Genomic DNA, 27,258 nt, shown 5'->3' with positions numbered 1-27,258 from the left:
CCTTTGTGTACACCCTTGCTCCAGCTCCTCTGTCACAGACGTACAATTACTATTATTATTGCTTGATAATAACTGTAATTACTGCCTAAGATGGAAAAGACGGGGAGAAAGTAACAAGTATAGGGCTGAAGGCACTGCAACAGAAAAGAACAAAACAAAACAAAAACTGACGCCCTGGACAGGAAGACTCCACCATCTCCATCTGTGGCCTCGGAAACTGAGGACGGCAATCAAGGCTCTGCGGGGTAGGGGTGGTGGGGGACCCCAGGGCAAGAAACTCAGAAGCCGAGATGCAAAGTCCTCCCGCGTTCCTAGAGAAGACCCGGAAGCGCGGCGCGGTCCCGGAAGGTGAGGTGCTGACTTACTTCCGGTCTTTGTGACTCATTGTGTCTGTGGCGAGGCGTTGGGAGGGCCTAGGTTGGTGCGCGGTGCCCTTCGGCCGGGTTGAGCCCGGGAGTCAGCCGTGCTTGGTGGCTCGCTGTCCCCAGGCCGCTCCGGAGACTCACGGTGAGTCTCATGGCGGACTCTGGCGAGGACGGGCGGGCCGCGAGGGTGGGCCCTGAGAGCCCCCGGGGGGCTTGGAACGGAGCCCCGCCGATGCCGGGGTGCTGGCATCCCGGGGTCAGTGGGGAGCCCCGCCGTGTCGTCGTCTGCGCGTGACGTTTCTGAGAACGAGGTCTCCGTGTGTGGATCCCTCTCCCGCTCCTCCGTCGCCGTTTGCTGTGCCCGCGGGGAGCAGTGTGTGGCGCGGCTTTGGTTTTGTTGCTGCCCTCACTCCCCCGCCCCGGGTCCCTGGGAGAGTGAGACAGACGGAGACAGACGGGCTATGCGCACCGTGTGGGCCTGCCGACGTCTGCAGACCGCACTGAGCCAAAGCGCTGCAAGCCTGACCACAACCGGCTCTCGGCTTTATAGGCCGCTCCGAAAGTCCTTGCTGGTTTAAGCTTTTTAAATGGTGCTGTCTAGAAAATAGTTTTTAGTTCGCCTTGCTTGATTGTAGTGGGTGAGATTCGAAAGGTATCAGGGAATGACATTCGGGCAGTAGGAGATTGACCAGCTCAATGACCTTGAATGAGACAAGACATTTGCCAACTGTCAGTTTTATGATCCGTAAAAATTAACTACCTCTGCTCAGAATGGCACTTCCAAATTTGAAACGAGTGAAGTTGGTCAAATGTAACTGGAAAAAAAAAATCAAATCGCTTAACTTGACTCTCCCCATCCTTCTCCTACCTTCCCTACGCACACGCGCACACGCGCGAGCACACGACACACACACACACACACACACACACACACACACACACACACACACACACACGCACGCTATAGACGGTGGCTGTTGGATGGCCTGGGACCAAAGAAAGCATTTATTGTTCAGGGCAATGCTAGGCGGACTGGAGGCAGTCAATAAATACTTGTTGAATTGTGAAGAATTCAGTGTAACCAAATCAACAAGTAAAGTTACTAGAAGAGCCAGCCAAATGTGGGAAAATAGCTTTATTACAAGGGATCTATAGTGAAGATTTATCCAGAAGGGTTCTTCAGGCTTGTGTCACCCTTGAATTACTACACAAGGTCCTTACTCATTGTTCACATACACACCTTTAAGTTTTGGGATTTTGTTTTGTTTTTTGAAACAGGGTTTTTCTGTAGCTTTGGAACCTGTCCTGGAACTCTGTAGACCAGGCTGGACTTGAACTCACAGAGATCCGCCTGTCTCTGTTTCCCAAGTGCTGGCATTAAAGGCGTGCACCACCACCACCGCCTGGCCAGTTTCGCCTTTCTGAAAATTACAGAGACACCTGCTAGTAAATACTGTTATCTTGTTAATTTTTTACTTAATCTCTCCATTCATAAATTTTTCAAATGGCTTATACTATATTATAATACAACCAGGCCAGTGTACTAAATCTTGCTTTTCATTCTGCACTCAGTGGTATCGATATTCTTTTAAGTATCCTAAAAAATAGGGTCTCTCCAATCCTGTCTGACCTTGGAATTCCAGCTACTGCCTCTGCAGTGCAGGGCTTACAGGCACTTGTCACCACATTAGGCTACTTTTTAAAGACAAGCTTTTTCATATTAATAAAATAGAGAATCATTTATTTAAACTTTCAAGACTGTGCCATAGAAGAAATACTGGACTTTGAGAAAACAACCTTTGAAATAAACCAAGCTTGGAGCCCCGAGTCTTGACAGAAAGTCATTTGTCTTTTCTCTGGTGAGTTCTGGTTAGTAGGCTGTGATATTTCCTGAAGAAGATGATATGTCAGAATATGTTTCTCAGGGGAACCCCCAAAGGTGGTTTTCTTGCCTCTCTCCTCTGTCCCTACTCCATTGTTAATAAGAGCACTGGAAACCAGAGAGGTTAAGTAGCTCACTCAAAGGATGTGTGGCCTCATGCTGCCTTCACTGTTACAGGATTTCTTCCATTGATAATCTTAGGCTGAAAATTGTAATGTACAATTACATCTCTTGAACTTACTTTTTAAATGTTTTTTTGTTTTGTTTTCTGAAGTAGCCCTGTCTGCCTCGAATTCACGACGTAGGCAAGGCTGGCCCCGCCTCCCCCTCTAAAGTGCTGTGAATATAGACATGCCCCACTACACCTGTTTTGGGCCTGTTTTCTGTCTTGCTGTGCTGAGGTTGAACCTAGGGCCTGTATATGCTAGGCAAGGGCTCTGCCATGACACTGTACCACCCAACCCTTAAGTTCATTTTTAAAAAGCAGAACTTCCTCAGTGCCTTTGAAGTGCCAGAAACTTTTCTCAAGAGTTTCATAAGTCAATTTGTTTAATTTGAAGAAACATGGGATGGAAAATGAACATGCAAAAAAGTAGTAACATGGTAAATTCAATTCGGTCTTGGTTGACTCAACGCAGGGCCTTAGACTTCATGTGTTATGTCCCTACATCCCTCCTTTTTTGTATTTTGTACTGGTTTTGTTGGTGTTTGTGTTTTTGATATCGTGTCTCCTGTAGCCCAGGGTGTCATTGAGCTTCCTGTCATCCTGCTTCTACTTCCCAAAGTGCTGTGATTACATCTGTGCCCCCACACCTGGCTCATACTTTCATGTCAGACAGGGTCTCACAAAGTTGTCCAGGCTGGCCTTTAACTCAGTTTATAATACAAACATATCTTGAGCTTTTGAGCCTCCTGCCATGCATTTTTCTTAAAAGAGTGTTTGGGCAGGCATTGTAGCTCAAAGGTAGAGCACTGAGCATGCACCAAACCTGCGTTTGATCCCAGCACTGCAAAAGTAATAGCTATTAGTACGTGGGGCTGGGGAGATGGCTCAGTTGGTAACATGCTTTGTTGCACAAGCATGAAGCTCTGAGGTTAGATCCCAGCTCCCACGTGAAAAGCCAGGTGAGAGGCTGGCCAGCTAGCCTCGCCAAGTCAGCAAGCTCTGGGCTCAGGTAAGAGGCCTTGCCTCAATAAGGTGCAGAGCAACTGAGGAAGACACCCACTATCAACCTCTGACCTCCACACACAGACATATCACACTCATGCTGGAAAAAGAAAAACAAAAAGAACTTGTCCCAAGATGTGGCAGGTTTAGTTTCAGGTCCTGGTCTAGTATTTACTTGCTCTGAGAGCTTAGGTAGGTAATTTACTGTCTGTAAACTGCAGTTTTCACATTACAAAGCAAGATGGTAATTGTAGTGCCTCTTAAGACTGTTGGTATGTTGCTCATCGAAGTGCTCAGTGTGTTATTTGGCACCTGCAAATGTTCTTGAGCATCAATGGTGGACAAGTGGCACTTTAGCTTAGGTTTGCAAGGTAAGTGGGATTTGAAAAGGTAGAGGGCTGGGCAGAGCATGATTGAGGTGCTGGTTTTAGAGTCATTCTGCTCAGTGGGAAGGTTGATGGGAGGTGATGCTTGAAGGGGAAGTGGAAACAAAATGTAGCCATTAACTGGGGCTGTAAAGTTTTAGGGAAATAATCAGAGTGAAGTAGCAAGTAATTACGGGTACACAGAGAGAAAATAGAAGTGGAGAACCAAAGAGGCCAGGCTTGAACTTGGATTAAGCAGTAAATAAGAACAAAGAGTTATTTCACTCAGGGAGTTATGTATGTAGCATCATGTAGACTGCTTGCCTAGCATTCATGAAGCCCTGGGTTCCATCCCCAGCATTGCATAAAACAAGTATGATGGCTCATGCCTGTAATCCCAGCATTCAGAAATCAGAGCAACAAGATCACCAGTTAAAGGTCATCCTCAACTACATAGGGAGTTGGAGGCCAGCCAGGGCTACATAGTATGACCCTGTCTCAAAAATAATTCACTCAGCAGGGCGGTGGTGACACACGTCTTTAATCCCAGCACTCGGGAGGCAGAAATAGACAGATCTCTGAGTTCAAGGCTAGCCTGGTCTACAGAGTTCCAGGGCAGCCAGAGCTACACAGAGAAACCCTGTCTCAAAAAACCATAATAATAATAATAGTAACAGAAACAACAATTCATTCTGGTTCTGGAAGAGTCAGTACATTTGAGGAGGGAGGACTCAAAGAAGGTAAGATTAATTCAAGGCACCGAAGGTGAGATACCAGTAGAATATCTCTCAGGGCTGCTCACTGTTGAAGAAGAGGGTGGAAGAGGAACTGAAATAGCAGGGATGGTTCTCCCCATGTGTACAGCTCAGCTCCTCCTCCCCTTGTTTAAGCTAGACCAACCAGAAGGTAATGTGCATCTTGAAGGGTGAGTAAAACGTTGACTGACAGAGTTGATAAATGGAGTCAGTGTTGTTCTCGGCAAGAGTGATGTCATTGATCATAGCCCATGCATGGATCCATATAACTAGAACTAAGGGGTTACAGTACTAACAGGAGGAGTGCAGTAGGGCTGGAATAGAGGGGTAGAATGTCTCTCAAAGGAGGAGGCCCTTGAAAACTGATGTATCAGAGACTCCTAGACTATAATTGAGGGGACAGAAGAGTTCTCTAACAATACTACACTGACCTTTGTGTGTACTGGGATGGAAAGAAATCATCACTGAACTGAAACACCTGGAAATGAAACAGCATATGGAGGAGATTGTCAAAACAGTCCCTACTCCCGAGAGCTAGTGTGGTGACTCAGCAAGTAAAGGTACCTCCCACCTAGCCTGATAGACTTGAATTCGGTCCTCCAGACCCACGTGGTAGGAGACTCTGGAAAGTTGCCCTCTGACCTCCCATGGCTCACTGTGCATGTTTGAATATACACAAATATCTACGTGCAGGTGACAGTTGTGTAGCTTGGTCTATTTGTGGGGTCCCTTGCAGTGGCATGAGCTGGCTTTTTGGAACCTATTCCCCATGCAGGATTGCCTCGCCCAGTATTGATGGCGGGGGTGGGGGGTGGGGGGGCGGGGCCGGGCTATTGGTGCTGCCTCAACTTGATATGCCATGTTTTGTTGATGCCCATGGGAGGCCTGCCCCTTTCTGAATGGGGGGGGGGTAGAGGAGGGAATGAAAAGACAGGGGAAAATGGTTGGTATGTAAAATAAATGAAAAATTTTAGTAAAAAACTTTAAAACCAGCTACCTACAAAAATTGTATGACTGTTCCGTTCTCAATAGTTAGTATGTTGTATTACTACTGAAAGGTAATTTTTATGTTAGTGTATGATCCCATTTCTACCAATTCTAATCAGTATTTTTAAGTGAGACCCATATAATTATAAATGCATTCCTAGTTTAAAAGTATTGGCTTGAACTGGGGACAAAGCTCAGTAGCAGAGCACTTTTCCTAGCATGCATACGGCCCTGGGTTTGGTCCCCAGCCTTGCATAGCATAAAAGCTAATTTATCTTAAAAAGCTCTTAGTTTAAGCCTGGTGGTGGTGTCGCACGCCTTTAACCCTAGCACTCAGGAGCAGGCAGATCGCTGTGAGTTTGAGACCAGCCTGGTCTACAAGAGCTAGTTCCAAGACAGCCTCCAAAGCCACAGAGAAACCGTCTCAAACCCCCCCCCCCAAAAAAAAACAGCTCTTGGTTTGACTCATTGTGAAACAGATGGTTCATTTCTGAAATTAATTTGATTGTTTTGTTTTGTAGGGTTTTTTAGTTCCCTCTTGTCATCCCCCCAAGACAGGGTTTCTCTGGGTAGACCAGGCTGTCCTCCTTGAACTCAGAGATCTACCTGCCTCTGCCTCCTGAGTGCTGGAATTAAAGGTGTATGCCACCACTGCCTGCTCTTACTTTTTTTTTAATTATATTTATTTATTTGGGTGCAGTTAAGTCAGTATGAGGAGATTGAGGCCAGAGAACAGCTTTCAGGAGTCTTCTTTCCACTATGTTAGTCTCAGGGATCCATTCAGGTCATCAGGCTTAACGGCAATTGCCTTTACCTACAGAGCCATATCGCTGGCCCCACAATGCTGTGGTTTTGATGGGTGTAGGAGTGAAAACAATACTTCCAAAGATTAGTGCATTCACATGGGAGGATTGCAGTAATCATGCTCAGCAAATCTTCATTTTCCACATTTTTTTAAAATTAATTCAACCAGTATTTATTAAATATTTCTGATAGTGTGTTACAGCAAACATGGTGGTAGGGATTACAAATCACATAATTGCCCCTACTTTTAATAGTAGAAGAGACAAAAATAGCAGTACCCCTACCCAAGTGTAAGATTCCTTTTTTCTTTCTTTTTTTTTTATTTTTTTATTTTTTTTTTTTTCATTTAGTGTGAGGGCTGGGGCATGTCTGTGGAGGTCAGAGGATGGCTTGCAGGAATTGTTTCTCTCCTTCCTCCTGTGGATACCAGGGAAGGAACCTATATCCTCAGGCTTGACAATTCAGGCCGTCTCCCCAGCCCCTCCTGTGTAAGATTTAAATGTCATGGGGCATTAAGGTTTCCAAAAATCTGGTTAGTTCTTGCAGACTAACCAGAAAGTTAAGGCTTATTATTACTAATGACTTCAATACCAACCTTGGGAGATATCTGGCTTGTCGGGTAAGTAAATGTAGTTGCCACCAGGCCTGATGACCTGAGCAATCCCCGGGATGGGTAAGACAAATTTCCATTGAAATTCTTCATTTGGAAAATTTTTTAATGAGTTAGAAAATAGTTTCAAGTTAGTTTTTTAAAGGTTTCTTTATTTGTGTGTGCATGCCAGGCAAATAGGTTTTCATCTTGTGATGTGGATCCAGTGTTCTCAACATAACCTGGTGCACATAAATTCACAAAGGTGCACATACACATAAGTGTTTTCAGGAAGGGTGTACGCATTAAAAATGATTTCAGAGCAAGGTGGTGGTGGTGGTGCACACCGTTAATCCTAGCAGTGGAGAGGCAGAGGCAGGCAGATCTCTGAATTCAAGGCCGTGTCTACAGAATGAGTTACAGTCAGCCATTGCTATTGCACAAAGAAACCCAGTCGCAAAAAAAAAAAAAAAGATGATTTCCAAGGTGATTGATAATTGTTGTTTGTTTGTTTGTTTGTTTGTTTTTTGTTTTGTTTTGTTTTTGGCAGTTAGCATTTTGTAACAATAGGAATACTTCATTTTATAATCATTATTTCCAGACTTTCTTTTTTCCTTTTGGTGGTACCATGCATTTAGCCCTCCCTCAATCACACTGGATAAGCACTGTGATGTAAGATATATCCACAGCCCCACTCACACATTTTAAAAGCCACCTGCTTTCTGGTCATTGATGCTTCTTATCTTGGTGTAGGTCGGCAGTGGGTTTTGTCTCTTGTGTGGCTGGGCTGTTGCTCTCAGCGAAGCTTCAGCTATGCCATTCTTTTTTTTACATCATGAGTCCTCTGATTACAGTTTCCTCAAGTCTTTAAAGTTGCCAGTCCCTCTTATGAAGAGATTAGGCGACCAGACAGAATAATCAGTTATTTTTGCATAATATAGCTCAGTTAAGCAAGGGAACGGCACAGAATCCAAACTGAACAAGCAAGTTGAGAGAAGAGGTTCTTCTCTTGGGATGTAAGGTACCTAATGTGGAATGTGACAGCTCACCATTTAGACCAAGTGACCTCTCTGTAGGTTAAAATATGACTTAATTTATCTCACTTTTTGGGGGGAGTGGGTGGTTGGCTTTGGTTTTCTGAGACAGAGTTTTTGTCTATGTCACCCTCACTGTCCTGGATCTTGATCTGTAGACCAGACTGACATTGAACTCAGAGATCCACCTGCTTCTGTCTTCTGAATGCTGGGCTTAAAAGCATGCACCATCATGCCCAGCATTTGGTTTTTGTATTTTAAGATAGCTTCCTGCTGCCCAGACTGGTCTGGAATTAATTGTTCTAAGTTTGAATTCCTGATTCTCTTGCCTCTGACTCTCAAGTTCCCAGATATAGATCTCCTCCTATATCCCTCCTTCCTTTTCCCTTCTCCTCCAGGACCCTTTCTCTTTCTCCCTTAAAGGGGTCTCAGGTATCCCACACTGGCTCTGAGTGTGCCATGTAGCTGAGGATGACCTTGACCTTGAACTCTTAGATTACAAGTGTGTCACCATACCTGGTTTATGCAAAGCTGGCCTCATGTGTGCATGCTAGGCAAGTGCTTTGCAGACTATGCCAGATCCCCAGCCCTCACTTTTAAAGTAGATGCTCTGACACTTGTTTTCTGTATTCAATATGGAAACTGCAGCCTTAGGCCCACCACAACACTCATAACGTAATAAAAGTAGCTAGGTGGTGCATTAGCAAGTCTTGTCTTCAAATTTGGCTTCAGTGTTATGTGCACATCTGCTGCTGAGAATATTAAGCATTGTAAACTCCACTTATATTGTCTGTATACAGATAATATTTTTTTTTGTCAGCTAGGCTTGGGGTGGGGGTAGATGGTACCTATGTATGCTATGCTTAACCTAGCTCTTGGCATTCACTGGACTAAGCATTGTAAATGTCCCCATTTTTGTGATCTGCTGTCTCCCTGGAAGTACATTGCTCTGACTAAAGGCAAACACCCTGAGGATAGAGGCCACCCATAGAAAGCTTATGTTTGCAAACCTTAATATCAGAAGTGATACCAAGGCCAGTGTGGCTCTATGGTGATTTTCTCCTTTATGTTTAGAAACATTCTTAGTGTCTTGTATGAAGGATAAGTAACACAGGTTACTCTGTGTATGCACACATATGAGCATTCTCATAAATGTGTGGGTACATATGGGGGCCAGAAGACAGTCGTGGGTATTGTTCCTCAGGTGCTGTCTGCCTCAGTTTCTTTTTGTTGTTTTTTGTTTGTTTTTGTTGTTCTTTTTAGTTGTTTGTTGTTGATTTTCAAGACAGGGTTTCTTTGTTTAGTCTTGAATGTCCTAGAACTAGCTCTGTAGATCAAGCTGGCCTCGAACTCATAGAGATCCACCTGCTTCTGCCTCCCTGGTGTTGGAATTAAAGGCGTGCGCCACCACTGCCTGGCCTTCCTCAGTTTTTGAGGCAGCACCTCCCATTAGCCAGGAGCTCATGGAGAATGCTAGACTAGTAGGCCCTTGAGACTAGGGCCCCACTGTCCTCTGCTTCCAGGTTACTTTAAACCATGTCTTTACTACTTGTTTGCCTGTAGGAGTAGTGCAGAGACCAATAGAGAACAGTGGCTTGGACAGAGACCCCAGCCTGACCCTGTTGGAGCCTACTACTTCCTGAGCCTGAACGATGACTGCTGAGTCAAGGGAAGCCACTGGTCTGTCGCCACAGGCCGCACAGGAGAAGGACGGTATTGTCATCGTGAAGGTGGAAGAGGAAGATGAGGAAGACCACATGTGGGGGCAGGACTCCAGTGTGCAGGAGACACCACCACCCGACCCAGAGGTATTCCGCCAGCGGTTCAGGCGCTTCTGTTACCAGAACACTTTCGGGCCTCGAGAAGCTCTGAATCGACTAAAGGAACTTTGTCATCAGTGGCTTCGACCTGAAATCAACAGCAAGGAACAGATCCTGGAGCTGTTGGTGCTGGAGCAGTTCCTGTCCATCCTTCCCAAAGAGCTGCAAGTCTGGCTGCAGGAGTACCGGCCCGACAGCGGAGAGGAGGCTGTGACTCTTCTAGAAGACTTGGAACTTGATCTGTCAGGACAGCAGGTAAAAAGAGGGGACCTGTTGTGTGTAAAAAGGGTGTGGACTTAGGAGTTGGCTCAGAGAGTGTGTTTGCGGCAGTTGTTCTGGCTCCCCTGCTCCCCTGGGCTCTTTCAAAGAATTCTGGGGAATGGGCAGTATGGCTCAGTTCTAGAACATGTGCATGACATTTTTGAGGTTCTGGGTTCAGTGGCTAACCATGGCGGGGGGGGGGGGGGGTGTTCTGGCTGCATCCATTGGCACACTTAGAACCTTTACTTTAATATTCCTAATTCCTATTTTAAAAGTAATTTACTTGGCCAGGCATGGAGCTTCATGCACACAATCCTAGAATGTGAGATGCTGAAGCAGGAAGATTAGGAGTTCAGGCCAACCAGAAGTTTTACCCAGAAACCGTTTTCTTTCCCCCCAGGTCCCGGGTCAAGTTCATGGGCCGGAGATGCTTGCCAGGGGGATGGTGCCTTTGGATCCAGTTCAGGAGTCCTCAAGCTTTGACCATCACGAAGCTACCCACTCTCACTTCAAGCATGCATCTCGGAAGCCTCGCCCCTTGCCATCCCGAGGTAAGAAGCTGGGTTCACTCATAGAAGAGAAGGAAATATGTAGGTTAGTGGTATGGCGTAGTTGGTAGAGTGCTTGCCCCTCCTCGTACATGAGGCACTAGGTTCCATCACCAACTGTGCATGAAATGAGGCATGGTGGCACACTTGTTTAATCCTAGCCTTGTAGAGACAGAAGCTGTTCTGAGTTCAAGAACAGCCTGGCGGTATACATAATGAGTTCTAGGCCAGCCATGGGCACATAGTGAGATCCTGACTCAAAGCAAAACAAAAAAGCAGGCATGGTACATGCTTGTAACACTAAGGACAGGAGGTTCAGAATTTCAGGGTCATCTTCAACTACAATAAGTTTGAGGTCAGCCCAGGTCAGTGAGGGCATGAGATCTCACCCATTCGCCCTCTAGACAAAAAAGAATGGGAAGGCTGGGAGGTGGTAGTGTGTACCTTTAATCCCAGCAGAGGCAAGCAGAACTCTATGAGTTCAAGGCCAGCTAGTTCCAGGACAGCCAAGACTGTTATGCAGTAAAACCCTGTCTTGGGGAAGAAAAAGAAAAGGATGGGGAAAGGGGAGCAAATAAATGGTCTCAGATGGAAGTGCCGCTCTCCATGTTACCAGGTAGCCTCATAAAGAAGCATGCTTGCTTGGTTATTATGCCTTTTTATGATAGCATAGCTCATAGACCCGTCTTAGGCTGAATGTTGTTTATTAAGGAGGTAAGTGGACTATGTGCCATATCCTTGGTGAACATTACATCACCTGTTGAACTGTGTGCATCCCGATGTCCAGCAGAGTTCTGAGTGGAAGGTGTTAGAACAAACGATATATTATTTCCAGCCTCAGTGGTCTGAGACAAGGTCTTGTTATGTAGCCGAAGGCTGCCTGCTAACTCTAGTCCTCCTGCTTCAGTCTCCTGAGTACTGAGTGTGTGCCCCGGCCCTGGCTTCCAGCCTGGGTTTTGAAATACTTGAGTTAGTGTTTCTTAAATAATTTTGTAAGGGTTGTAAATCCTTCTAAAGATTGCCTGGGGGGGGTGTTTTTGTCTTTTGGGGTTTTTTTTTTTTTTTTTTTTTCAAGCAGAGTTTCTCTGTGCAGCCCTGGCTACTAAAGATCCATTTATTTAAAATATATAAAATGTTTATTACATTCTTTAAAAGATTACTTTTAAATTTTTCACATGGAAGAGAAGAATAGGAACAATTTTCCTTTTGACTGAGGAAATGAGAACAATGCTAGTTGAGGATTTCTATAAAAATCTATTGCATTTGGTTGGTGTCTCCATTCAGTCCACCTTACAGAAATAGACACTTTTTTTTTAAATCAGAGTTTAAAGTAAAGCAGGTGCATAGAATATCAAAACAGTTCTCAAAATTGTAATTATTATTGCTGGATAGTTGGCTCAGCAGTTAAAGAGATCTTGCTGCCCTTATAGAGGGCCAGCATTCACCTACCTCAGGCTACTCAAAATTGTTTAACTCCTGCCTCAGGGGATCTGATTCCCCTCTTCTGGCCTCTATTGGCACCTGAGCACTGGATGGAACACACACACACATTCTTTTTCTCTCTCTCTTTTTTAAAGTGTGGTTTTTTTTTTGTTTTTTTTTTTTTTTTTTTTTTTTTTTTTTTTTTTTTGTATACAGTGTTCTGTCTGCATGTATCCTTGCAGGCCAGAAGAGGGCACAAGATCTCATTACAAATGGTTGTGAGCCATCATGTAATTGCTGGGAATTGAACTCAGGACCTCTGGAAGATCAGGCGGTGCTCTTAACCACTGAGCCATCTCTCCAGCCCCACATTGTTACAGAATTATGGAAGAGTTAAAGTATGTTCCTCACCAGTGTCTTTATTTGTGAGGTCATTTAGAGGAGGGCTATTAGAGGATAGAGCCTGAAGAAGCATTCTCTCTCTCAGGCGTCCTGGAAGACAGCCAGCAGACATGTGCAGCTGTAAATGTTTAACTCCACCTATGTCGAGTCTCTTCCGGGACTCTTGAGTACTCCACAAGCAGATGTTACAGCAGTGTCACTGGGTGTCAGCTGGGGAGAATACTCGGGCTCTCAGCACCAGATTGTTGCTTCAGGTAGTTAAGGAAGTGGTTTTAGAAACTGCAACTAGATTTATTATTTACTAAACTGTTTTTGAAAGAATTGAGTCAAGGACTTGTTTCAGTTTCCTCTCTTGTTCACCTTCCAATGTCCTAACTCTGAGAAGGGCTAATTGGAGTCTTGTTCTTGTGTGTATTTTACCTCACAGGTGGAAACAGCTAGGTGTAGTGATTGAGTCGTCTATTTCTGTGGTCCTTTGTAGCTGGTACCATCCTGTGTCCAAATCTAATGAGGCTTGATGAAGGGCAGGGAAGTGAGAAATTTTAATGTTACGGTTGAATTTTTTTATTCTTGTTACTCATTGCATATAGTTGATAGTTGTTTTTTGTTTTGTGTTTTGATCCATGCCTTCCTGCATTTGTATGTCTCATCAACACTAAAACAGAGTGTATGTTGTATCAAACAGCTACCATGGCCAAATAAAAGGGGGAAAGGGTCAGAATGACACAAATGCACTTACAAGTATGAAGGTCCCTTCTTCCCCATCCATGCTCGGTGTACCTGTGATCTTGAAGATGTGTTGTCCACAGTATAGGCAGAAAAGGGAGTCTAGTACCTGGTGCTGCTCTTGTGCTGGAGAAAGTACAAGCTACTGATGAAAGCTGAGACTAGGAACCCGGGTTTTGGACTGGACCTATCATTCTAAACTGAGTGTCGTTACATGGTCATTACCCTTTTCAGGGCTTCATTTTCTCCTTTTAAAGTTTGGACCTGGTGATTTTAAGGACCCTTTTTAAGAGCTCCTCGTGGCTCCAATTTAAGAGTAAAGGTCTCTGGGAAGCTGAAGTCTTGCTTCCTTCAATGGTATCCTGTGGAGCTATCTTTTTAGTAGCTAAACATCAAACAGTGAATATGCTGGTATAGGAAGGAGAATGCAGGGCTCTTCACTGAGAGAGGCTCACAGAAGAGCTGTTTGACTCACAGCCCCTTTCTCCTCCTCAGCTCTCCCTGTCACCCATGTTCCTGCCCCTCATCATGAGGGGAATCCCAGAGACCAGGCGATGGCATCTGCACTATTGACCGCAGATTCCCAGGTGAGCTGTGGGCCCCGCTTCCCTCCTGAGACCCGGTATCTACCCCTTTCTTGGAGCATATCTTAAGAGGGTCTACCAGGTCCCTTGTTCTTGGTACCCACAGAAAAGCCCTACTCCCCTCAATGTTAGTGTCCTTCCACCATAACCCCTTCAGTCCACCAGGGTCTGGCCATGTGTTCTCTTCTAGTGTCCCACAGTCCTGCCATCAGCTCTGTCCCTAACCTCAGGTTTGCTGAGCATGGGGATCTCCTGTTATTTCAGGCAATGGTGAAGATCGAGGACATGGCCGTGTCCCTCATCCTGGAGGAATGGGGATGTCAGAACCTGGCTCGGAGGAATCTCAATAGGGACAGCAGGCAGGAGAATTTGGGGAATGTGTTTTCCCAGGGTAAGACTGATGCAGAATTCCTGTCTGCTAAGATTGTTTTATTTCTGTGTTGGTTAGCAAGGGATAACATTTGTGTTTGTTGAGTTCCAAAGGCTTGGTACTCCAACTCCCTAGTGCCTTGAGGTTTGTTACCTCTAGGTCATTCTGGTCTTTGAAATCAGAAATAAACTCTTGTGCTCTGAGTCTCTCAGTTCCCTGGGAGGATTCTTTCTGTTCTGGTGCTTCAGCTTTCCTCTGTCATAGTAGAGGTAGCCAAGCAAACTGACCACCAGTTCCAGCCCATTTTTACCATGTTCCCAAATTTACCAAGACATCCATCCTCCCTGGATGTCTGTCTTTTTCTATTCTGTAGAGATTACTCAATATTCATGTTGCAGTCATTTAGCCAGGTTCCCAGGTCCAAATCCAATGTTGATCTTCTATGAAGAACTCTCGGTGCTGAGAGTGTAAGAAGAGTGGAGTACTTTTAAGAGCATCAGATAGATAAAATGACCCATTCAGCTGACAGCTGTAGCATGGGCCTCTCCTAGATCTTAGACTTAGGACATTCTGCCACCAGAAGCCCAAAGGAAATCTTATAACAAGAGCTCCACCTTGGGTGGGTGAGGGAGGATGAGCAAAGTGGGTGTGGAGAAAGGGTTTTACTGGAGAAGCTCAGGTTTGGTTTGAAAACTGGTGTAAAGGGGCAGATGGTTTTTAGGTGCTTGTTCTTTATACTGAATAGAAATCAAGAACTGGTCTTTGTTTATAAGCTATCACTGCTAGAATTGAAGGAAAAACAAAAGGAACACTCTTGAGAACTGTCCAGCTAGTCAAGGACCTTTGCTTGAGATTCAAAAGAGGTAGACCAGCTTTCTCTTCTCAGCAGTTGGTGGAGTAATTTTGGTGACTTCATCAATAAATCAAAGATTAGGTATTACCAGTTATAGTCACAGCATTCAGGAGCCTGCTGGGATGGTGCAGACCCTCTTGGAGTCTTCACTTAAAAGCAAAGTGAGGGGCCACTAGGGTGGTTCAATAGGGAAAGGACACTTGCTGCCAAACCTAACAACCTGAGTTCAGACCCAGGACCCACATGTGGAAAGGAGAAAACTGAATTCTCACAATTTGTATTTTGACCTCCACATATACATCATGGTTCACACACAAAATACTAAATAAATAAATAAATAAATAAATAAATAAATAAATAAATAAATATTTTAAGGGGTGCTAAGGGGCGTAAGAGATGGCTCAGCAGTGAAGAGCACTGGCTGCTCTTCCAGAGAACCTAGGTTCAATTCCCAACACCCACATAGTAACTCACACACAACCATCTGTAACTCCAGATTCAAGAGATTCTTCTAACTTCTGCAGGCATCAGGCATGTACCTGATACATAGACATACACATGCAGGCAAAACAGCTACGCACACACACACACACACACACACACACACACACACACACACACACACACACACTGTTAGGTTTTTCTTTTACATAGTGACACATGGGATATAGTAGTATACAATAAAAATTAAATTTCAGACTTTTAGTATGCTGGCTGTTAAAATACAAAGGTTAAATCTACACTGTAAAATTTGTTTTCTGGTTCTTCTAATTACAGTCTCAGGAGTTGTTTCTTTACTGTAAGTCTCAGCTATCAGTTGGTGAAGATAGCTCCTTCATCCCTTCTCTGTTACAAGAGCTCAGGTAGCTCTGTGCTGTTCTTCCTGGTGGAGAAAAACTGCTTGCTATGTCAAGAGGCCCCATAATCTACTGGGTTCAGGGCTCCTTGTTACCTGCTGTCTCCTTGTTGATAAAATGTGACAGAACTGTGGAGTGTCTGTGTTGCCTTCCCTCTGCTAACACCACTAGCCAATTCCTTAGAATGACTTGCCTCTTCTCTTTTTGTAAGACTTACAAATATTTGCTGGAAATGCAGTCTGAATTTTTATTTCTTACTATTGTCTTTTATTTTTGAGACAATTTCTCATTGTTTGGCCCTGGCTGACCTGGAACTCACAGGGATCTGCCTGCCTCTTCCTCTCTGGTGCTGGTTTTAAGCTTACAATGTGACTTATTTTTCTTTCTTGACACAGAGTCTCTATGTAGCCCTGGCTATCTTGGAACTCCATATAGAACAGACTAGCCTTAAACTCCCAGAGATTTGCTTGTCTCTGCCTTCAGAGTGCTGTGATTATAGGCATGTGCCACCACGGCCAGCTGTGATTTGCTAAGTATGTTTTCTTTCAAATTAGTTATCAGGTGAGCATATGATAGAAGAACCCTAAAGCTTCTCAATTTCATGTCCCTTCCTTCCGTAACTTTCCCTGCTCACTCCTCACCATGCCCATTTTCCCTTGAGATAGCTCTTGCTATCTAGCCCACACTGGTCTGTCACTGGTAATTCTCCTGCCTCAACCTATTGAATGCTGGGTGTGCACCACTATGCCTGGCCTAATACTATGATTTTCCACCTGCATCCCAGCTCTACATCCCACTGTCGGTAAATTTTTCCCTTTCTCCTACTTTTATCTATAATGCTATGAGTCATTTCCCCAGGTGTAAAGAAGCTTCTTAGAAAATGTCACTGTATCACACCTGTATTCAGAAGAAAATGGTGCTATTTGTATTTTCTGTTTATTGTGTCAGGTTCTGAGAACAGGAATGGGAAAGAGTCAACCTCAAAGACTGACGTCAAAGAAGATTCCACCTCACATGGGGAAACAGCAGGAAGAGTCCAGAAAGAATTTGGAGAGAAACGTGAACAGCAGGGCAGAGTAGTCGAAAGGACTACTCTTTTTCTGCAGAGGAACCATGAAGAAAAAACTGACAAAGAGAAGAAAGAGCCTGGGCCTCCCACAACCAAGGAAAAAAAGCCCACTGCAGGAGAGAGGGGCCCAAGGGAGAAGGGTAAAGGCCTGGGAAGAAGCTTCAGCCTGAGCGCAAACTTTAATAACACCTCCGAAGAGCTTCCATCGGGAGCAAAGACTCACCGGTGTGATGAGTGTGGGAAATGCTTCACAAGAAGCTCCAGCCTTATCCGCCATAAAATCATCCACACTGGAGAGAAGCCCTATGAATGTAACGAGTGTGGGAAAGCCTTCAGTCTCAATTCAAACCTTGTCCTGCACCAGCGAATCCATACAGGAGAGAAACCTCATGAATGTAATGAGTGTGGGAAAGCTTTCAGCCATAGCTCAAATCTCATCCTGCACCAGCGCATCCACTCTGGAGAGAAACCCTACGAATGTAACGAGTGTGGCAAAGCCTTTAGCCAGAGCTCAGACCTCACAAAGCACCAGAGAATCCACACAGGGGAGAAGCCCTATGAATGTAGTGAATGTGGAAAAGCTTTCAACCGAAACTCATACCTTATTTTGCACCGTAGAATTCACACTCGAGAAAAGCCCTACAAGTGCACTAAGTGTGGCAAGGCCTTCACCCGGAGCTCAACCCTCACACTGCACCATAGAATCCATGCCAGAGAGAGAGCCTCAGAATACAGTCCAGCCTCTCTGGATGCCTTTGGAGCATTCCTGAAAAGTTGTGTGTAAAGCAATAGTATGTCATCAAACCATTTCCCCCCTTTTGTTTCTAAACTTATATCAGACTTGTGTGCCCATCAAGGGAAAAATAATAACACCATCAAATTGTTTGAGAAGTCACATGTAAGGATCCTTAAGAGTTACATCAATAGTGCTCTGCCTTCGGGTGGTCTGTAGGCATGGAATTCTTACAGTCCTTGCAAGGGAGAGTTGGTCATACGGATATTCTTCAGGATATTTCCACTCAAGATAAAAGCACACACAGTGAAATGCCAGGATTTCTGGTAGTGGATGTACGAATCAAGACTGGTTCTGTGAATATTAAGCTGAAGTTAGAAGCCACTTATTGCCAACAAGCCCTACGTGGACAACCTGTATTCTCAATGAAGAGAGACAGTTAATACAAAAACTACATTGGGACATGCTGCTCGAGCAAGTTATATATCCAGAAAGTAGTATATCTGATCACGGGTAGCCTGCCAAAGCTATAGAAATCTAAGACTGTGCTGATCAGAATCAAACCAAAGATTTCTATCTCTCTGAAAGAGAGGGTATGTGCACCAGTTTGTAGGTCTAAGGACTGTAACAGATGTGGGTGGTTATGCCATTATCAGCGAGGTCAGTCCTACTGAAGAAATAGCAACAATTCAAGATGCTTTTATCCCTCTTCAACGTCCCTAAAGCACTCTAGCACTCCTAAATGCACTCTCCACAAGTTGGCACTTGATTATATACCGTCTTTTAATCTTTCATCGTTCAGTGTATGGAAGCTTTTGTCTACCCCCAGCCCCCCAAAAGAAGATGCTTCAGCTGTCAAGAAATCCAGTTATGTTCCTAACAGCACAGCATTGGAAGTAGTACTAAACACACACACACACACAAGGCACTCCCTATGACAGACTTCCCACAGGACTATCATATTTGTGATAGAGCCTGTGAATCTGGAGTACCTGAAAGTCGGTACCTTCCGAGCTATAGGCCATGCCCTAACTTATTCTAGGGTCATTGTTATTTTTGTCCTAAATATAAGCAAAAACTTGTTTAGCTGCCTGCAGAGAGACTCTGTAAACATGGATCAGCAAGTAAATACCACAGAATATCAAAAAGAGACTTTTTGTCATCCACTTACAGAAGAAAAATATGAACACTAACTATAACATTTTTGTTTGTTTGTTTGACATCATTCCATGCAAAGCTCTTATTTTTGGCCAGAGTTCTTTTCGGTCAGTTGCTTGAATGGTTGTCTTTTGAGCATTTGCTGAGTTACCTAAAACTTAGCTAATCTCTTCAAAAGCTGTAATGTGTTTTTGTTGTTATTGTTCTTTTATTGATTTTTGTTTTTAATTCGCAGAAAAGGGGAGTTAAAGGGAGCATTTTTTTCCACATTTGACCAGAAACTTGCAGAAGCATCTGTCGTCATTAGTTGGCAGTAGCTGAAGGTGTGCTCTTGCTCTGAGAAGTTCACCACCACACTGTGGTATGGTTGGTCGTGCCATTGTGTTTAATAGCACACAGTGTTGTCTTTCTCTCTCATCAAAGACTAAAGTGAGGTTAGGGGACTTTAGCCTTTTCTGATATCTCTGCAGGTGGCTTCCCAGAAGCTCTTGATGGAGACTTAATACAACAGGAGACCCAAGTCTGGACTATGTAGGTATTGGAGGCTTGAACATGACAGTGTGGAGAACCCTGAAGAACCCTAGAATCATAAGCTAAAGACAGACTTGAAGATCCTTAACGTGAACACCCCACATATGGTTTGAGATTCCCCTCAAGAAACAGCTAACATCATCTAGCACCTGTCATTCTCTGACTAGCAACGAAAGTTCATCAGGCTGGTGCCTATGTGGTCTAAGCTCTAGGTCAAACTAGAATCCTACAAGGGATCATTCTCTGGTCCCTCTTTGACTTTAATTCTTAGACCAATCACACATGAGTGATGGTGTCTAAACTGTTTCCTCCATGCTGCCTATGAGTGTTTCTGTCCACCCAATTGAAAAGCAGCAAAGCTGCTCTGAAGGTTAGTTACACTGGCTCACTCTGGAGTGAGGTGGAGGTGGAGATGTTTTAAGGCTCCGCCTAAAGGCATGAGGCATGGTGATGGTGGGCTTGTATGCAAACTCTGGTTTGCTAAAAAGCAGCTGAAAGAAGGCTCAGGACTCCCGGAGCCCATCCACACACTGACTTTGATCCCAAGAAAAGACTTCAGTCATTTCCCTATTGGCTGCTTCTATACAGACATATACAACTACATGCTGACATACAAGGCCATCACTCTTAAGGCTTTGTTTTTAAATGAAATTAAGACAGACCTGTGCCCCCCATCCCTCGGTTGATTACCATTTTATTGGGACATCTTACTATTAGATAGTCCCTGGAGTGGCTTCAGATCTTCCCCAGATGCACTCTTGGAGGCAGCCATTTGAAGATGTGTTTTACTTAGCAGGCTAGAGATGGCTATCAAAACGTCTTCAGTGCTCTGCACATACGTATCACTGTGGCATGGTCCAAAAGGCTGACATCTAGTGCTCAGGATGATTGTTACCAGTTTAAGTGCTTACTAGTTAACTATTAGCATGCTAGTTGACCTGATGGAACTGTTTGAAAACTTTAAGTGAAATTTAACCTTATGACAAAAGTCAAATTCTTCAAGTTGTAGACTTTCTACTTGAGCCTGGTAGGCAAGGCTAAGCATAGATGTGTGAGACAACTTGATATGTAAAGCACTTGATATTAAAGGCATAAACGTGAGACTGCTAAATGTGTGTAGAGAAACTGACATGTTTAATATGTGGGACAGTCCACACCCTACATACATCAGAAAATTGATTCCAGAGCAGGACAAAGCTTACACTGTAAATAAACTCTTAATGTCTGTGAGGCCAACTTCATAGTACTTATTCTTTGGACATGAAATTCCCTCAGTCTGTTCCGGTGGTGCAGTAAGTTCCAGAAACTGCCAGTCTTCACTCCAGAGAACCCACAGGAGGAAACAAGTGTGGGGAAATGTAAAGAAATAGTAAGAGTGTACAACTTACAGAACTTGGGTACCTTGATATATTTTGTAAGGCCATAACGTCAGTGTGGTTTTTGTACCTTACCCCTCCTGCCATTCTTTATATTCCTTGTAAACATGTGTTCCAATCTGTGAGACAGAATGCATCCTTGAAAAAAAAAAATGTGTAGTTTTGGAGTAATGAAGAAATGGATGTGGCTGTCAACATAACTAGTTTACAGAATTAGGGATGGGGGAAAACTTCTCGGGCTGGTGCTTGTTGAGTGGAGAGAAAAGTTTGTGAGAAGAGGTCAGTAGAACACGAAAGTGGAGTAGCTTCTGTAAATGGCCCTTCCAAGCTGCCTGGTCTATGTTAACCAGAGCGAATGAGTGCGTTCTAGTTTGGCAGTGAGCAGTCTTCTCCATTGTTAATATATTTGAGGGGAACATACACTCAACAGAGGATAGGAAGTATACAGAACAGAACCGTAGTACCAGAGTTCTGTTTTCCCTCAGAAATCCTCTGTGCTTTAACAAGTGGGGACTCCGTCACAGGAAGGGCTTCTTTCCAGGAAACATGCCTAGGTCTTGGCTGGGAGTTGGGGGCTGTCTCAGAGTTTGAGAAGCATTATGAGATTTTTTTTTTATTTTTTTTTAGTTTTTTTTTTTTTTTGAGATAGGGTTTCTGTGTAGCTTTGGACCCTATCCTGGCACTCGCTCTGTAGACCAGGCTTGAACTCTCAGAGATCTGCATGCCTCTGCCTCTGCCTCCCAAGTGCGTCACCAACACCTGGCCGCATTACAAGATTTGCTTTGACTCTACTGCAAGGTTCTATCCTTGCTCCCATTCTCTGCCACAGTGATGCTTAGGAGACAGTGTTTTAATATTTATTTAAGTATTTATCCTAGAATTGTCAACTTTATTTCCAGTAGGCATGCTGATCTGTTTATCAAAAGGGAACTTAATCAGACTCATCTTGCCATCCTCATGGAAGACTAATTTTGTCATTTGAAGTGACAGTGTTGAAACACTCAAAACAACAAGCTTGCCACAAGAGCCATTTTTCTGTGTCCCACTGTGACCAACTCTCAGAAGAATGTATGAGGGAGGGCTAGGGATGTGGTTCCATCCCTGGCAATAGATCAAAAGGATGTGGTGGCACACCTATAATCCCAGCTACTTGGGAGGTGGAGGCAGGAGGATCAGGAGTTTGGGACTTTGTTACATAGAAAGTTTGAGACCAACCTGACTGCAAACTGAGTTTCATAGCCAGTCTGTGTCCATAGAAATAGAAATATGTTGTGATTCCCTATTAGGGAAGCAAAGGTCTGAATTGAATGAAATATAGAACCAGAGAGGCAAAGTTAAATGGTATAAATAGATCACATAAGTTAGGGTAGATTTTTATTTCAGCTACTATTAGAGACAATGAGCATTTTTGGAAAAGTTTTCCTAACAGACCTAGACTTTGCTCTTCATATTGGAAACACTACTGTACATTTTAAAGCAGTTACTTATTTTGCTATTCAGATTTTTTATTATGTCTGAAAATAACCTGTTTTGCTTTTCAAAACTTTGTAAAACAAACTTGAAGTTATAGGTAAGGTAAGCCATCTTCAATACTGCAGGTCAAACATACGTTTGGGAAATCCTTTTGCCATCCCATAAAAACTAATGTCTTAATATAACAAGTTAGTTTTGTGTTGTTTGGTTCTCTTTCCTAGTTTATACCAATCTTGTGTTTTTCTCTAGTCTAAACAGCAGAATGGAGAGAGTGAAGGTTAGCCAGCTCTGAACAATGGTCCCAAATGGAGAAACAGTCAGTAATGGTCTGCTGTGATTCTGAGTTGTTCTGGTTTTGGGGGGTTTTGTTTTTAAATCTTGGAGGTTGTGACCCCCTTCCAAAAAAAAAAAAAAAAAAAAAAAAAAAAACAACGTGGTCCAGTGCTTGAAGATAGAAACAATGAGAAGTTGGACCAAAATTTGTATTTCATCCCAGTTTGAGATTGGTAAGTTCTTTTGGTCCACAAAAGGGTGACCAGTCACACTGAGTCATTTAATGCTGTAGTCTCTGGACAGATGGATGCGTTAAAAAGAATGGCCGAGAAAGTTCCAACAGCCTCATGATCTGGTAAGAAAACACTGGGGACAGTGCTTGCTCACCTTCCTCCCTGTCTTAATTGGTAACAGCTTGAAGTTTCTGGTTTGCCCCAGCTGGACTGGGGGTGTGAGGTTTAACCCAGAATCCCTCCGTTAGGGGTGTGGGTAAATAAAGAGCGTTTACTTAGAGTGTGAATGACCCTAGGATGTGGTGCAGCGCTTGCCCGGAATTCCCTAGTGTGGCTAAGAAGAGCATTTGCTAGAATACCCCAATAATAGGCTATGATGTGGCTCAAGAGTAGGGCAATTGCATATGCAAGGCCCTGGATGTAATCTCCAGTATTGCTTCTGCTGATAGTGGGAGTTACCAGCTTACTGCAACTCATGGGGTGTGGGTGGGAGAAAGATTGTGATTAAACAAATATCCTGTCCTGAGAATATGAGTATTAAGGGTTAGGGTGGTTATGCAAACAAAAACAGTTGAGAATTTTTATAATATTTTAAAGATTGTTACAGCCTGGCTGGAGAGATGACTCAGAGGTTAAGAACACTGACTACTCTTCCAGAGGTCCTGAGTTCAATTCCCAGCAACCACATGATGGCTCACAGCCATCTGTAATGAGATCTGGTGCCCTCTTCTGGCCTGCAGGGATACATGCAGGCAGAGTGTTGTAAACATAAATCTTAAGAAAAAAAAAAAAAAAAAAAAAAAAAAAGATTGTTACAGCCAGGTCAACATGATAAGCATAAAACTATAACTCAGGCACTGTCTTTATGCTTATGGGCTAGATAGCCCCTCCTGTTTCATCCATTCCCAGCTTATATTAGCATCATTAGACCCAAAGAAGAAACTTTGTGTGTCAGCAGGATTAAATCATTGCTGTTAAAAATTGGATCTTTGACTTAACCAGCCTCTGATGAGTCCAGACGCTTAGTAGATGTTCAATAAATGATTTAAAATGGAATTTGTTTTAAATCCTCATATATGTTTTATGTATGTTATATGTTATATATGCTTTTTGAGACAGGGTTTCTTTGTGGCTTTGGAGGCTGTCCTGGAACTAGCTCTTGTAGACCAGGCTAGTCTCAAACCCACAGAGATCTGCCTGCCTCTGCCTCCCGAGTGCTGGGACTTAAGGCGGGACACCACTACCTGGCCCTCATTCATATTTCTATAAAGGCTCCTTTTCATCAGGCAGTGATGGCACACGCCTTTAATCCCAGTGCTCGGGAGGGAGAGACAGATGGATCTGTGTGAGTTCCAGGCTAGCCAGGACTATTAGAGAAACCCTGGGGGGAGGGGGCTTCTTTTGCTAAATAATGGAGTTTAGGAGAAGAATGGGTCTCTTGGATTTGTTTGTTTTCTTTAAAGCTAGAGAACCCTTTCAAAGTAAGTTGAAGCATGGTTGAGAGCTGAAGTTTCACGAGAGAAGTGGAAGTCTGGGCATGTAGTGAAGTTGGTAGAACACTCGCCCTAACTCCCAAGTTCCACCCCTGCACCACTAAACCAGGTCAGGTGGCACATGCTTGTGGTCTGAGCACTGGGGCAATATGGTAAGTGTGAGGCCAGCCTGGGCTGTGTGAGATCCTGGAAGGAGAGAAAGAGATAGTGTGCTTGAAAATAGTGGTCCACTTTAGGAGCCATTGAGGTCTGATTAGATGCTAAAGTAGTAAAGTTAGAGGGAAAAACTGGAGATATGTAGCAAATGTTCTGTTGTCTCCTGGTCTTGGTATTGCCAGCAGGCAATACTGGTGATTGTTTCTGTGTGGGGTGTTTGTTTTTGTTTTAGCATCCCTTGGTTATGTTAAAGTTAGGTTTTCAGGGATAAGGAGGTAGCTCAATCAGTCAAGAGCTGAGTTTGAATACTAGAACTCAAGCAAAGAAGGGCCCCCTGGGTTGGGGAGGTAGGAACAGGAAGATTCCTATGGTTTATTGGCTAGCCAGCCTAGCTAACATGGTTAGTTCCAGCCAAGATAGATGCCCACTGTCACAAATAAAAAAGGTGGACAGGTTTTGAAGAATGATGTCACTGGTGGTCCTCTAGCATCACGAGCACAAATGTGTATGAACACATACCCAAATTCAGGTGTTGGTACAGGCCCAAAGTTTCAAAGTAGAACTTCTACCTTCTAACTTTGCATAAAACCCAATTTTGATTTTTACTTTGTCTGGTTCAAATGGAGAGGTGGCTCATGGATTAAGAGCACTTGCTCTTTCAGAGGACCTATGCAGGCAGCCGACAGTCCCCTGTAACTCCAGCTCTGGGGGAACTGCACACACTCTTCTGGCCTGAGGGCAAGTGTACACATAAGGTGTTCATAGACATACACGAATAAAAATACTTCAAAACCGGAACTACAATCCACCAAATTCTTACACAAAATTGACATTTGTTTTACTTTGTCTCGTTTAAACTATCCAGAAACTCTGAAAGGTTCAAAATGCTCTGATTTTAGTTTGCTTCAGTTTCAAACTCCTTGAGGCACTATATTGTTCCTGCTCTGCTTGCTTTTCAGAGATGTGGTGGAGTAAACAAAGTAGCATATATATTTTAAAAAACAGCATTGGAGAAATAGCTCAGAGGTGACAAACACTTGTGCTCTTAGGACAATTTTAGTTCCCAGCACCAACACAGTGGTTCACAACTGCCTGTAATTCCAGTTCCAGGGGGTCCAGTGCCCTTTGTGGTCTCCAAGGACACAGGGCACATGGTGCACATGTAGGCAAATCATTTTTTAAAAAAAAATTTTTCATGTTTAAAAAAATTAAAAAAAAAAAACCTGAGCATGGTTGTATACTCCTGAATCCCAGTACTTGGGAGGCAGAGGTAGGAGGATCATTGCAAATTGAAGAGCACTCTGGTCTACAGAGCAGACTCCAGGCCAGAAAGTGAGACTATCTCAAACTTTATAAAGAGGACCCTCCTACTTAGAACACTGGTTGGTTTGGTTTCACGGTTCTCTGGATACCTAAGGCTGAATGTCCTGCAAGTCGATTCTGACCCTACCTGAATATTCCACAAAACTGTCCTCACTTAGGATGCCAGACAGGAGTCTCCAGTTGCCACCTAGATTTCTGGCTAACTCCAGTCTCAAGGATTCCAACACCCTCTTCAGGCCTCTTAAGGGCATCCGGCACACGTGGGGTGTACTGATACAAATTTAAGCAAAACACTCAAACAATCATTTAAAAAAATAAAAGGATAAATATCTTAATTACTTTAATATTGCTGTGAAGAGACACCATGACCACAAACAACTTGCGAAGGAAAGGTTTTATTTGGCTTACATATCCTGGATCACTTTCTCAATTGAAGGAAGCCAAGGCAGGACCTCAAACTAGGCAGGAACCTGGATGTAGGAGAGGCCATGGGAGAGTGTTGTGTATTGGCTTGCTCAGCCTGCCTTATGGAACCTACCCAGGACTTCCAGCCTAGGGTTGGACCCACCCACAGTGGACTGGGCTCTCCTCCCATCAATCACGAATTAAGAAAATGCCCTACAGGGTTGTCTACAGCCAGGTCCTATGAAGACATTTTCTCAGTTGACTCTAGCTTGTGTCAAATTGACATAAAACTAGCCAGCACCACATGATAGAAATGAACAAGCCAGATGAAGACATGCATGGGGCAAGGTAGAGAAGGTGGGCTGCCATGCTTCTCTGTGCAAGCCTCCCAACACCTGAAAACTCCAGGACATGAGCACAATGGCCATGAGTGGGACACCTGCTGTCTTCTAGGAGAAATTGAGTCTTGATCATCCCCTACTGGCCAAGCATTCATATGGCTGCAAGAATAAATGAGTAAGTTAAAAATTGAAAAACATAACCATCTGCCAGTCATAGTGGAACAGGCCTTTAATTCCAGTACTCGGGAGGCAGAGGCAGATGGATCTCTGTGAGATGAAGACCAGCCTGGTCTACGAAGCGAATTCCAAGACAACCAGGGCTGTACATAGAGAAACTGTCTTGGAAAAAAGAAAAAAAAAAGATCTTGGGGAGCAACAGGAATACTGGGCGTGATGGAGCACACCTGTAATCCCAGCACTCAGAGGCTGAGCAGGAGGATTGTGAGTCAAAGGCAGTCCACCACATTCTGAAAGCCTTGTGGGTGTGGGATGGATGGTTGGAAGAGAAGGGAAGGGAAGAATAACTTAGGAGGGAAGGAAGAGGAGAACCAACCTTAAAAGAAAAGGAAGGAGGCAGGAACTGCAGCAAACACTGCTGGGGTTTCCCTATCTGAATTTCTGTGACACATGGATGGGAATCCATCTTTGTTGATTCAGTCTCTGGAGACAATAACAAAAAAAAAAAAAAAAAACAAACGGAATGATACAGAGAAAGGACAGTGAAGAGTCTAAGTCTCCAAGCCACCCCCATTTTAAATGTTTATTACATTTGTTTGAGCGCATGTGTGGTCAGAGGACAACTTACAGACATTGGTTCTCTCCTTCCAGTATGTGAGTCCAAGGAATTGAACTCAAGCCCTCAGGCTTGGTGCTAAGTGCCTTTGCCTGCTAAATCACCTATC

At 43.9% G+C, this 27,258-nt stretch overlaps 1 protein-coding gene across 3 annotated transcripts in view; it reads left to right on the top strand.

The window, feature by feature from the left end:
- The first annotated feature begins 366 nt into the window (after positions 1-366).
- The window catches only part of Zkscan1 (zinc finger with KRAB and SCAN domains 1), a 37,976-nt gene continuing 11,084 nt past the window's right edge, over positions 367-27,258 (top strand). Inside the window, exons 1-7 of one of the 3 annotated variants that reach the window (XM_027415224.2) lie at positions 367-507; positions 9,513-10,024; positions 10,431-10,581; positions 13,624-13,715; positions 13,977-14,103; positions 16,741-17,570; positions 17,942-17,945. In XM_027415224.2, the coding sequence (XP_027271025.1) occupies positions 9,602-10,024; positions 10,431-10,581; positions 13,624-13,715; positions 13,977-14,103; positions 16,741-17,570; positions 17,942-17,945 (1,627 nt within the window). In that variant the 5' untranslated portion in view covers positions 367-507; positions 9,513-9,601. Of the gene's footprint in view, positions 508-9,512; positions 10,025-10,430; positions 10,582-13,623; positions 13,716-13,976; positions 14,104-16,740; positions 20,520-27,258 lie in introns of those variants that run through there. The other 2 variants (XM_027415218.2, XM_027415219.2) reach the window with 2 other exon arrangements.

Source organism: Cricetulus griseus, chromosome 4 (assembly GCF_003668045.3).
Source record: "Cricetulus griseus strain 17A/GY chromosome 4, alternate assembly CriGri-PICRH-1.0, whole genome shotgun sequence".
Classification (NCBI taxonomy): domain Eukaryota; kingdom Metazoa; phylum Chordata; class Mammalia; order Rodentia; family Cricetidae; genus Cricetulus; species Cricetulus griseus.
This window is presented reverse-complemented; position numbering and strand designations above follow the sequence as displayed.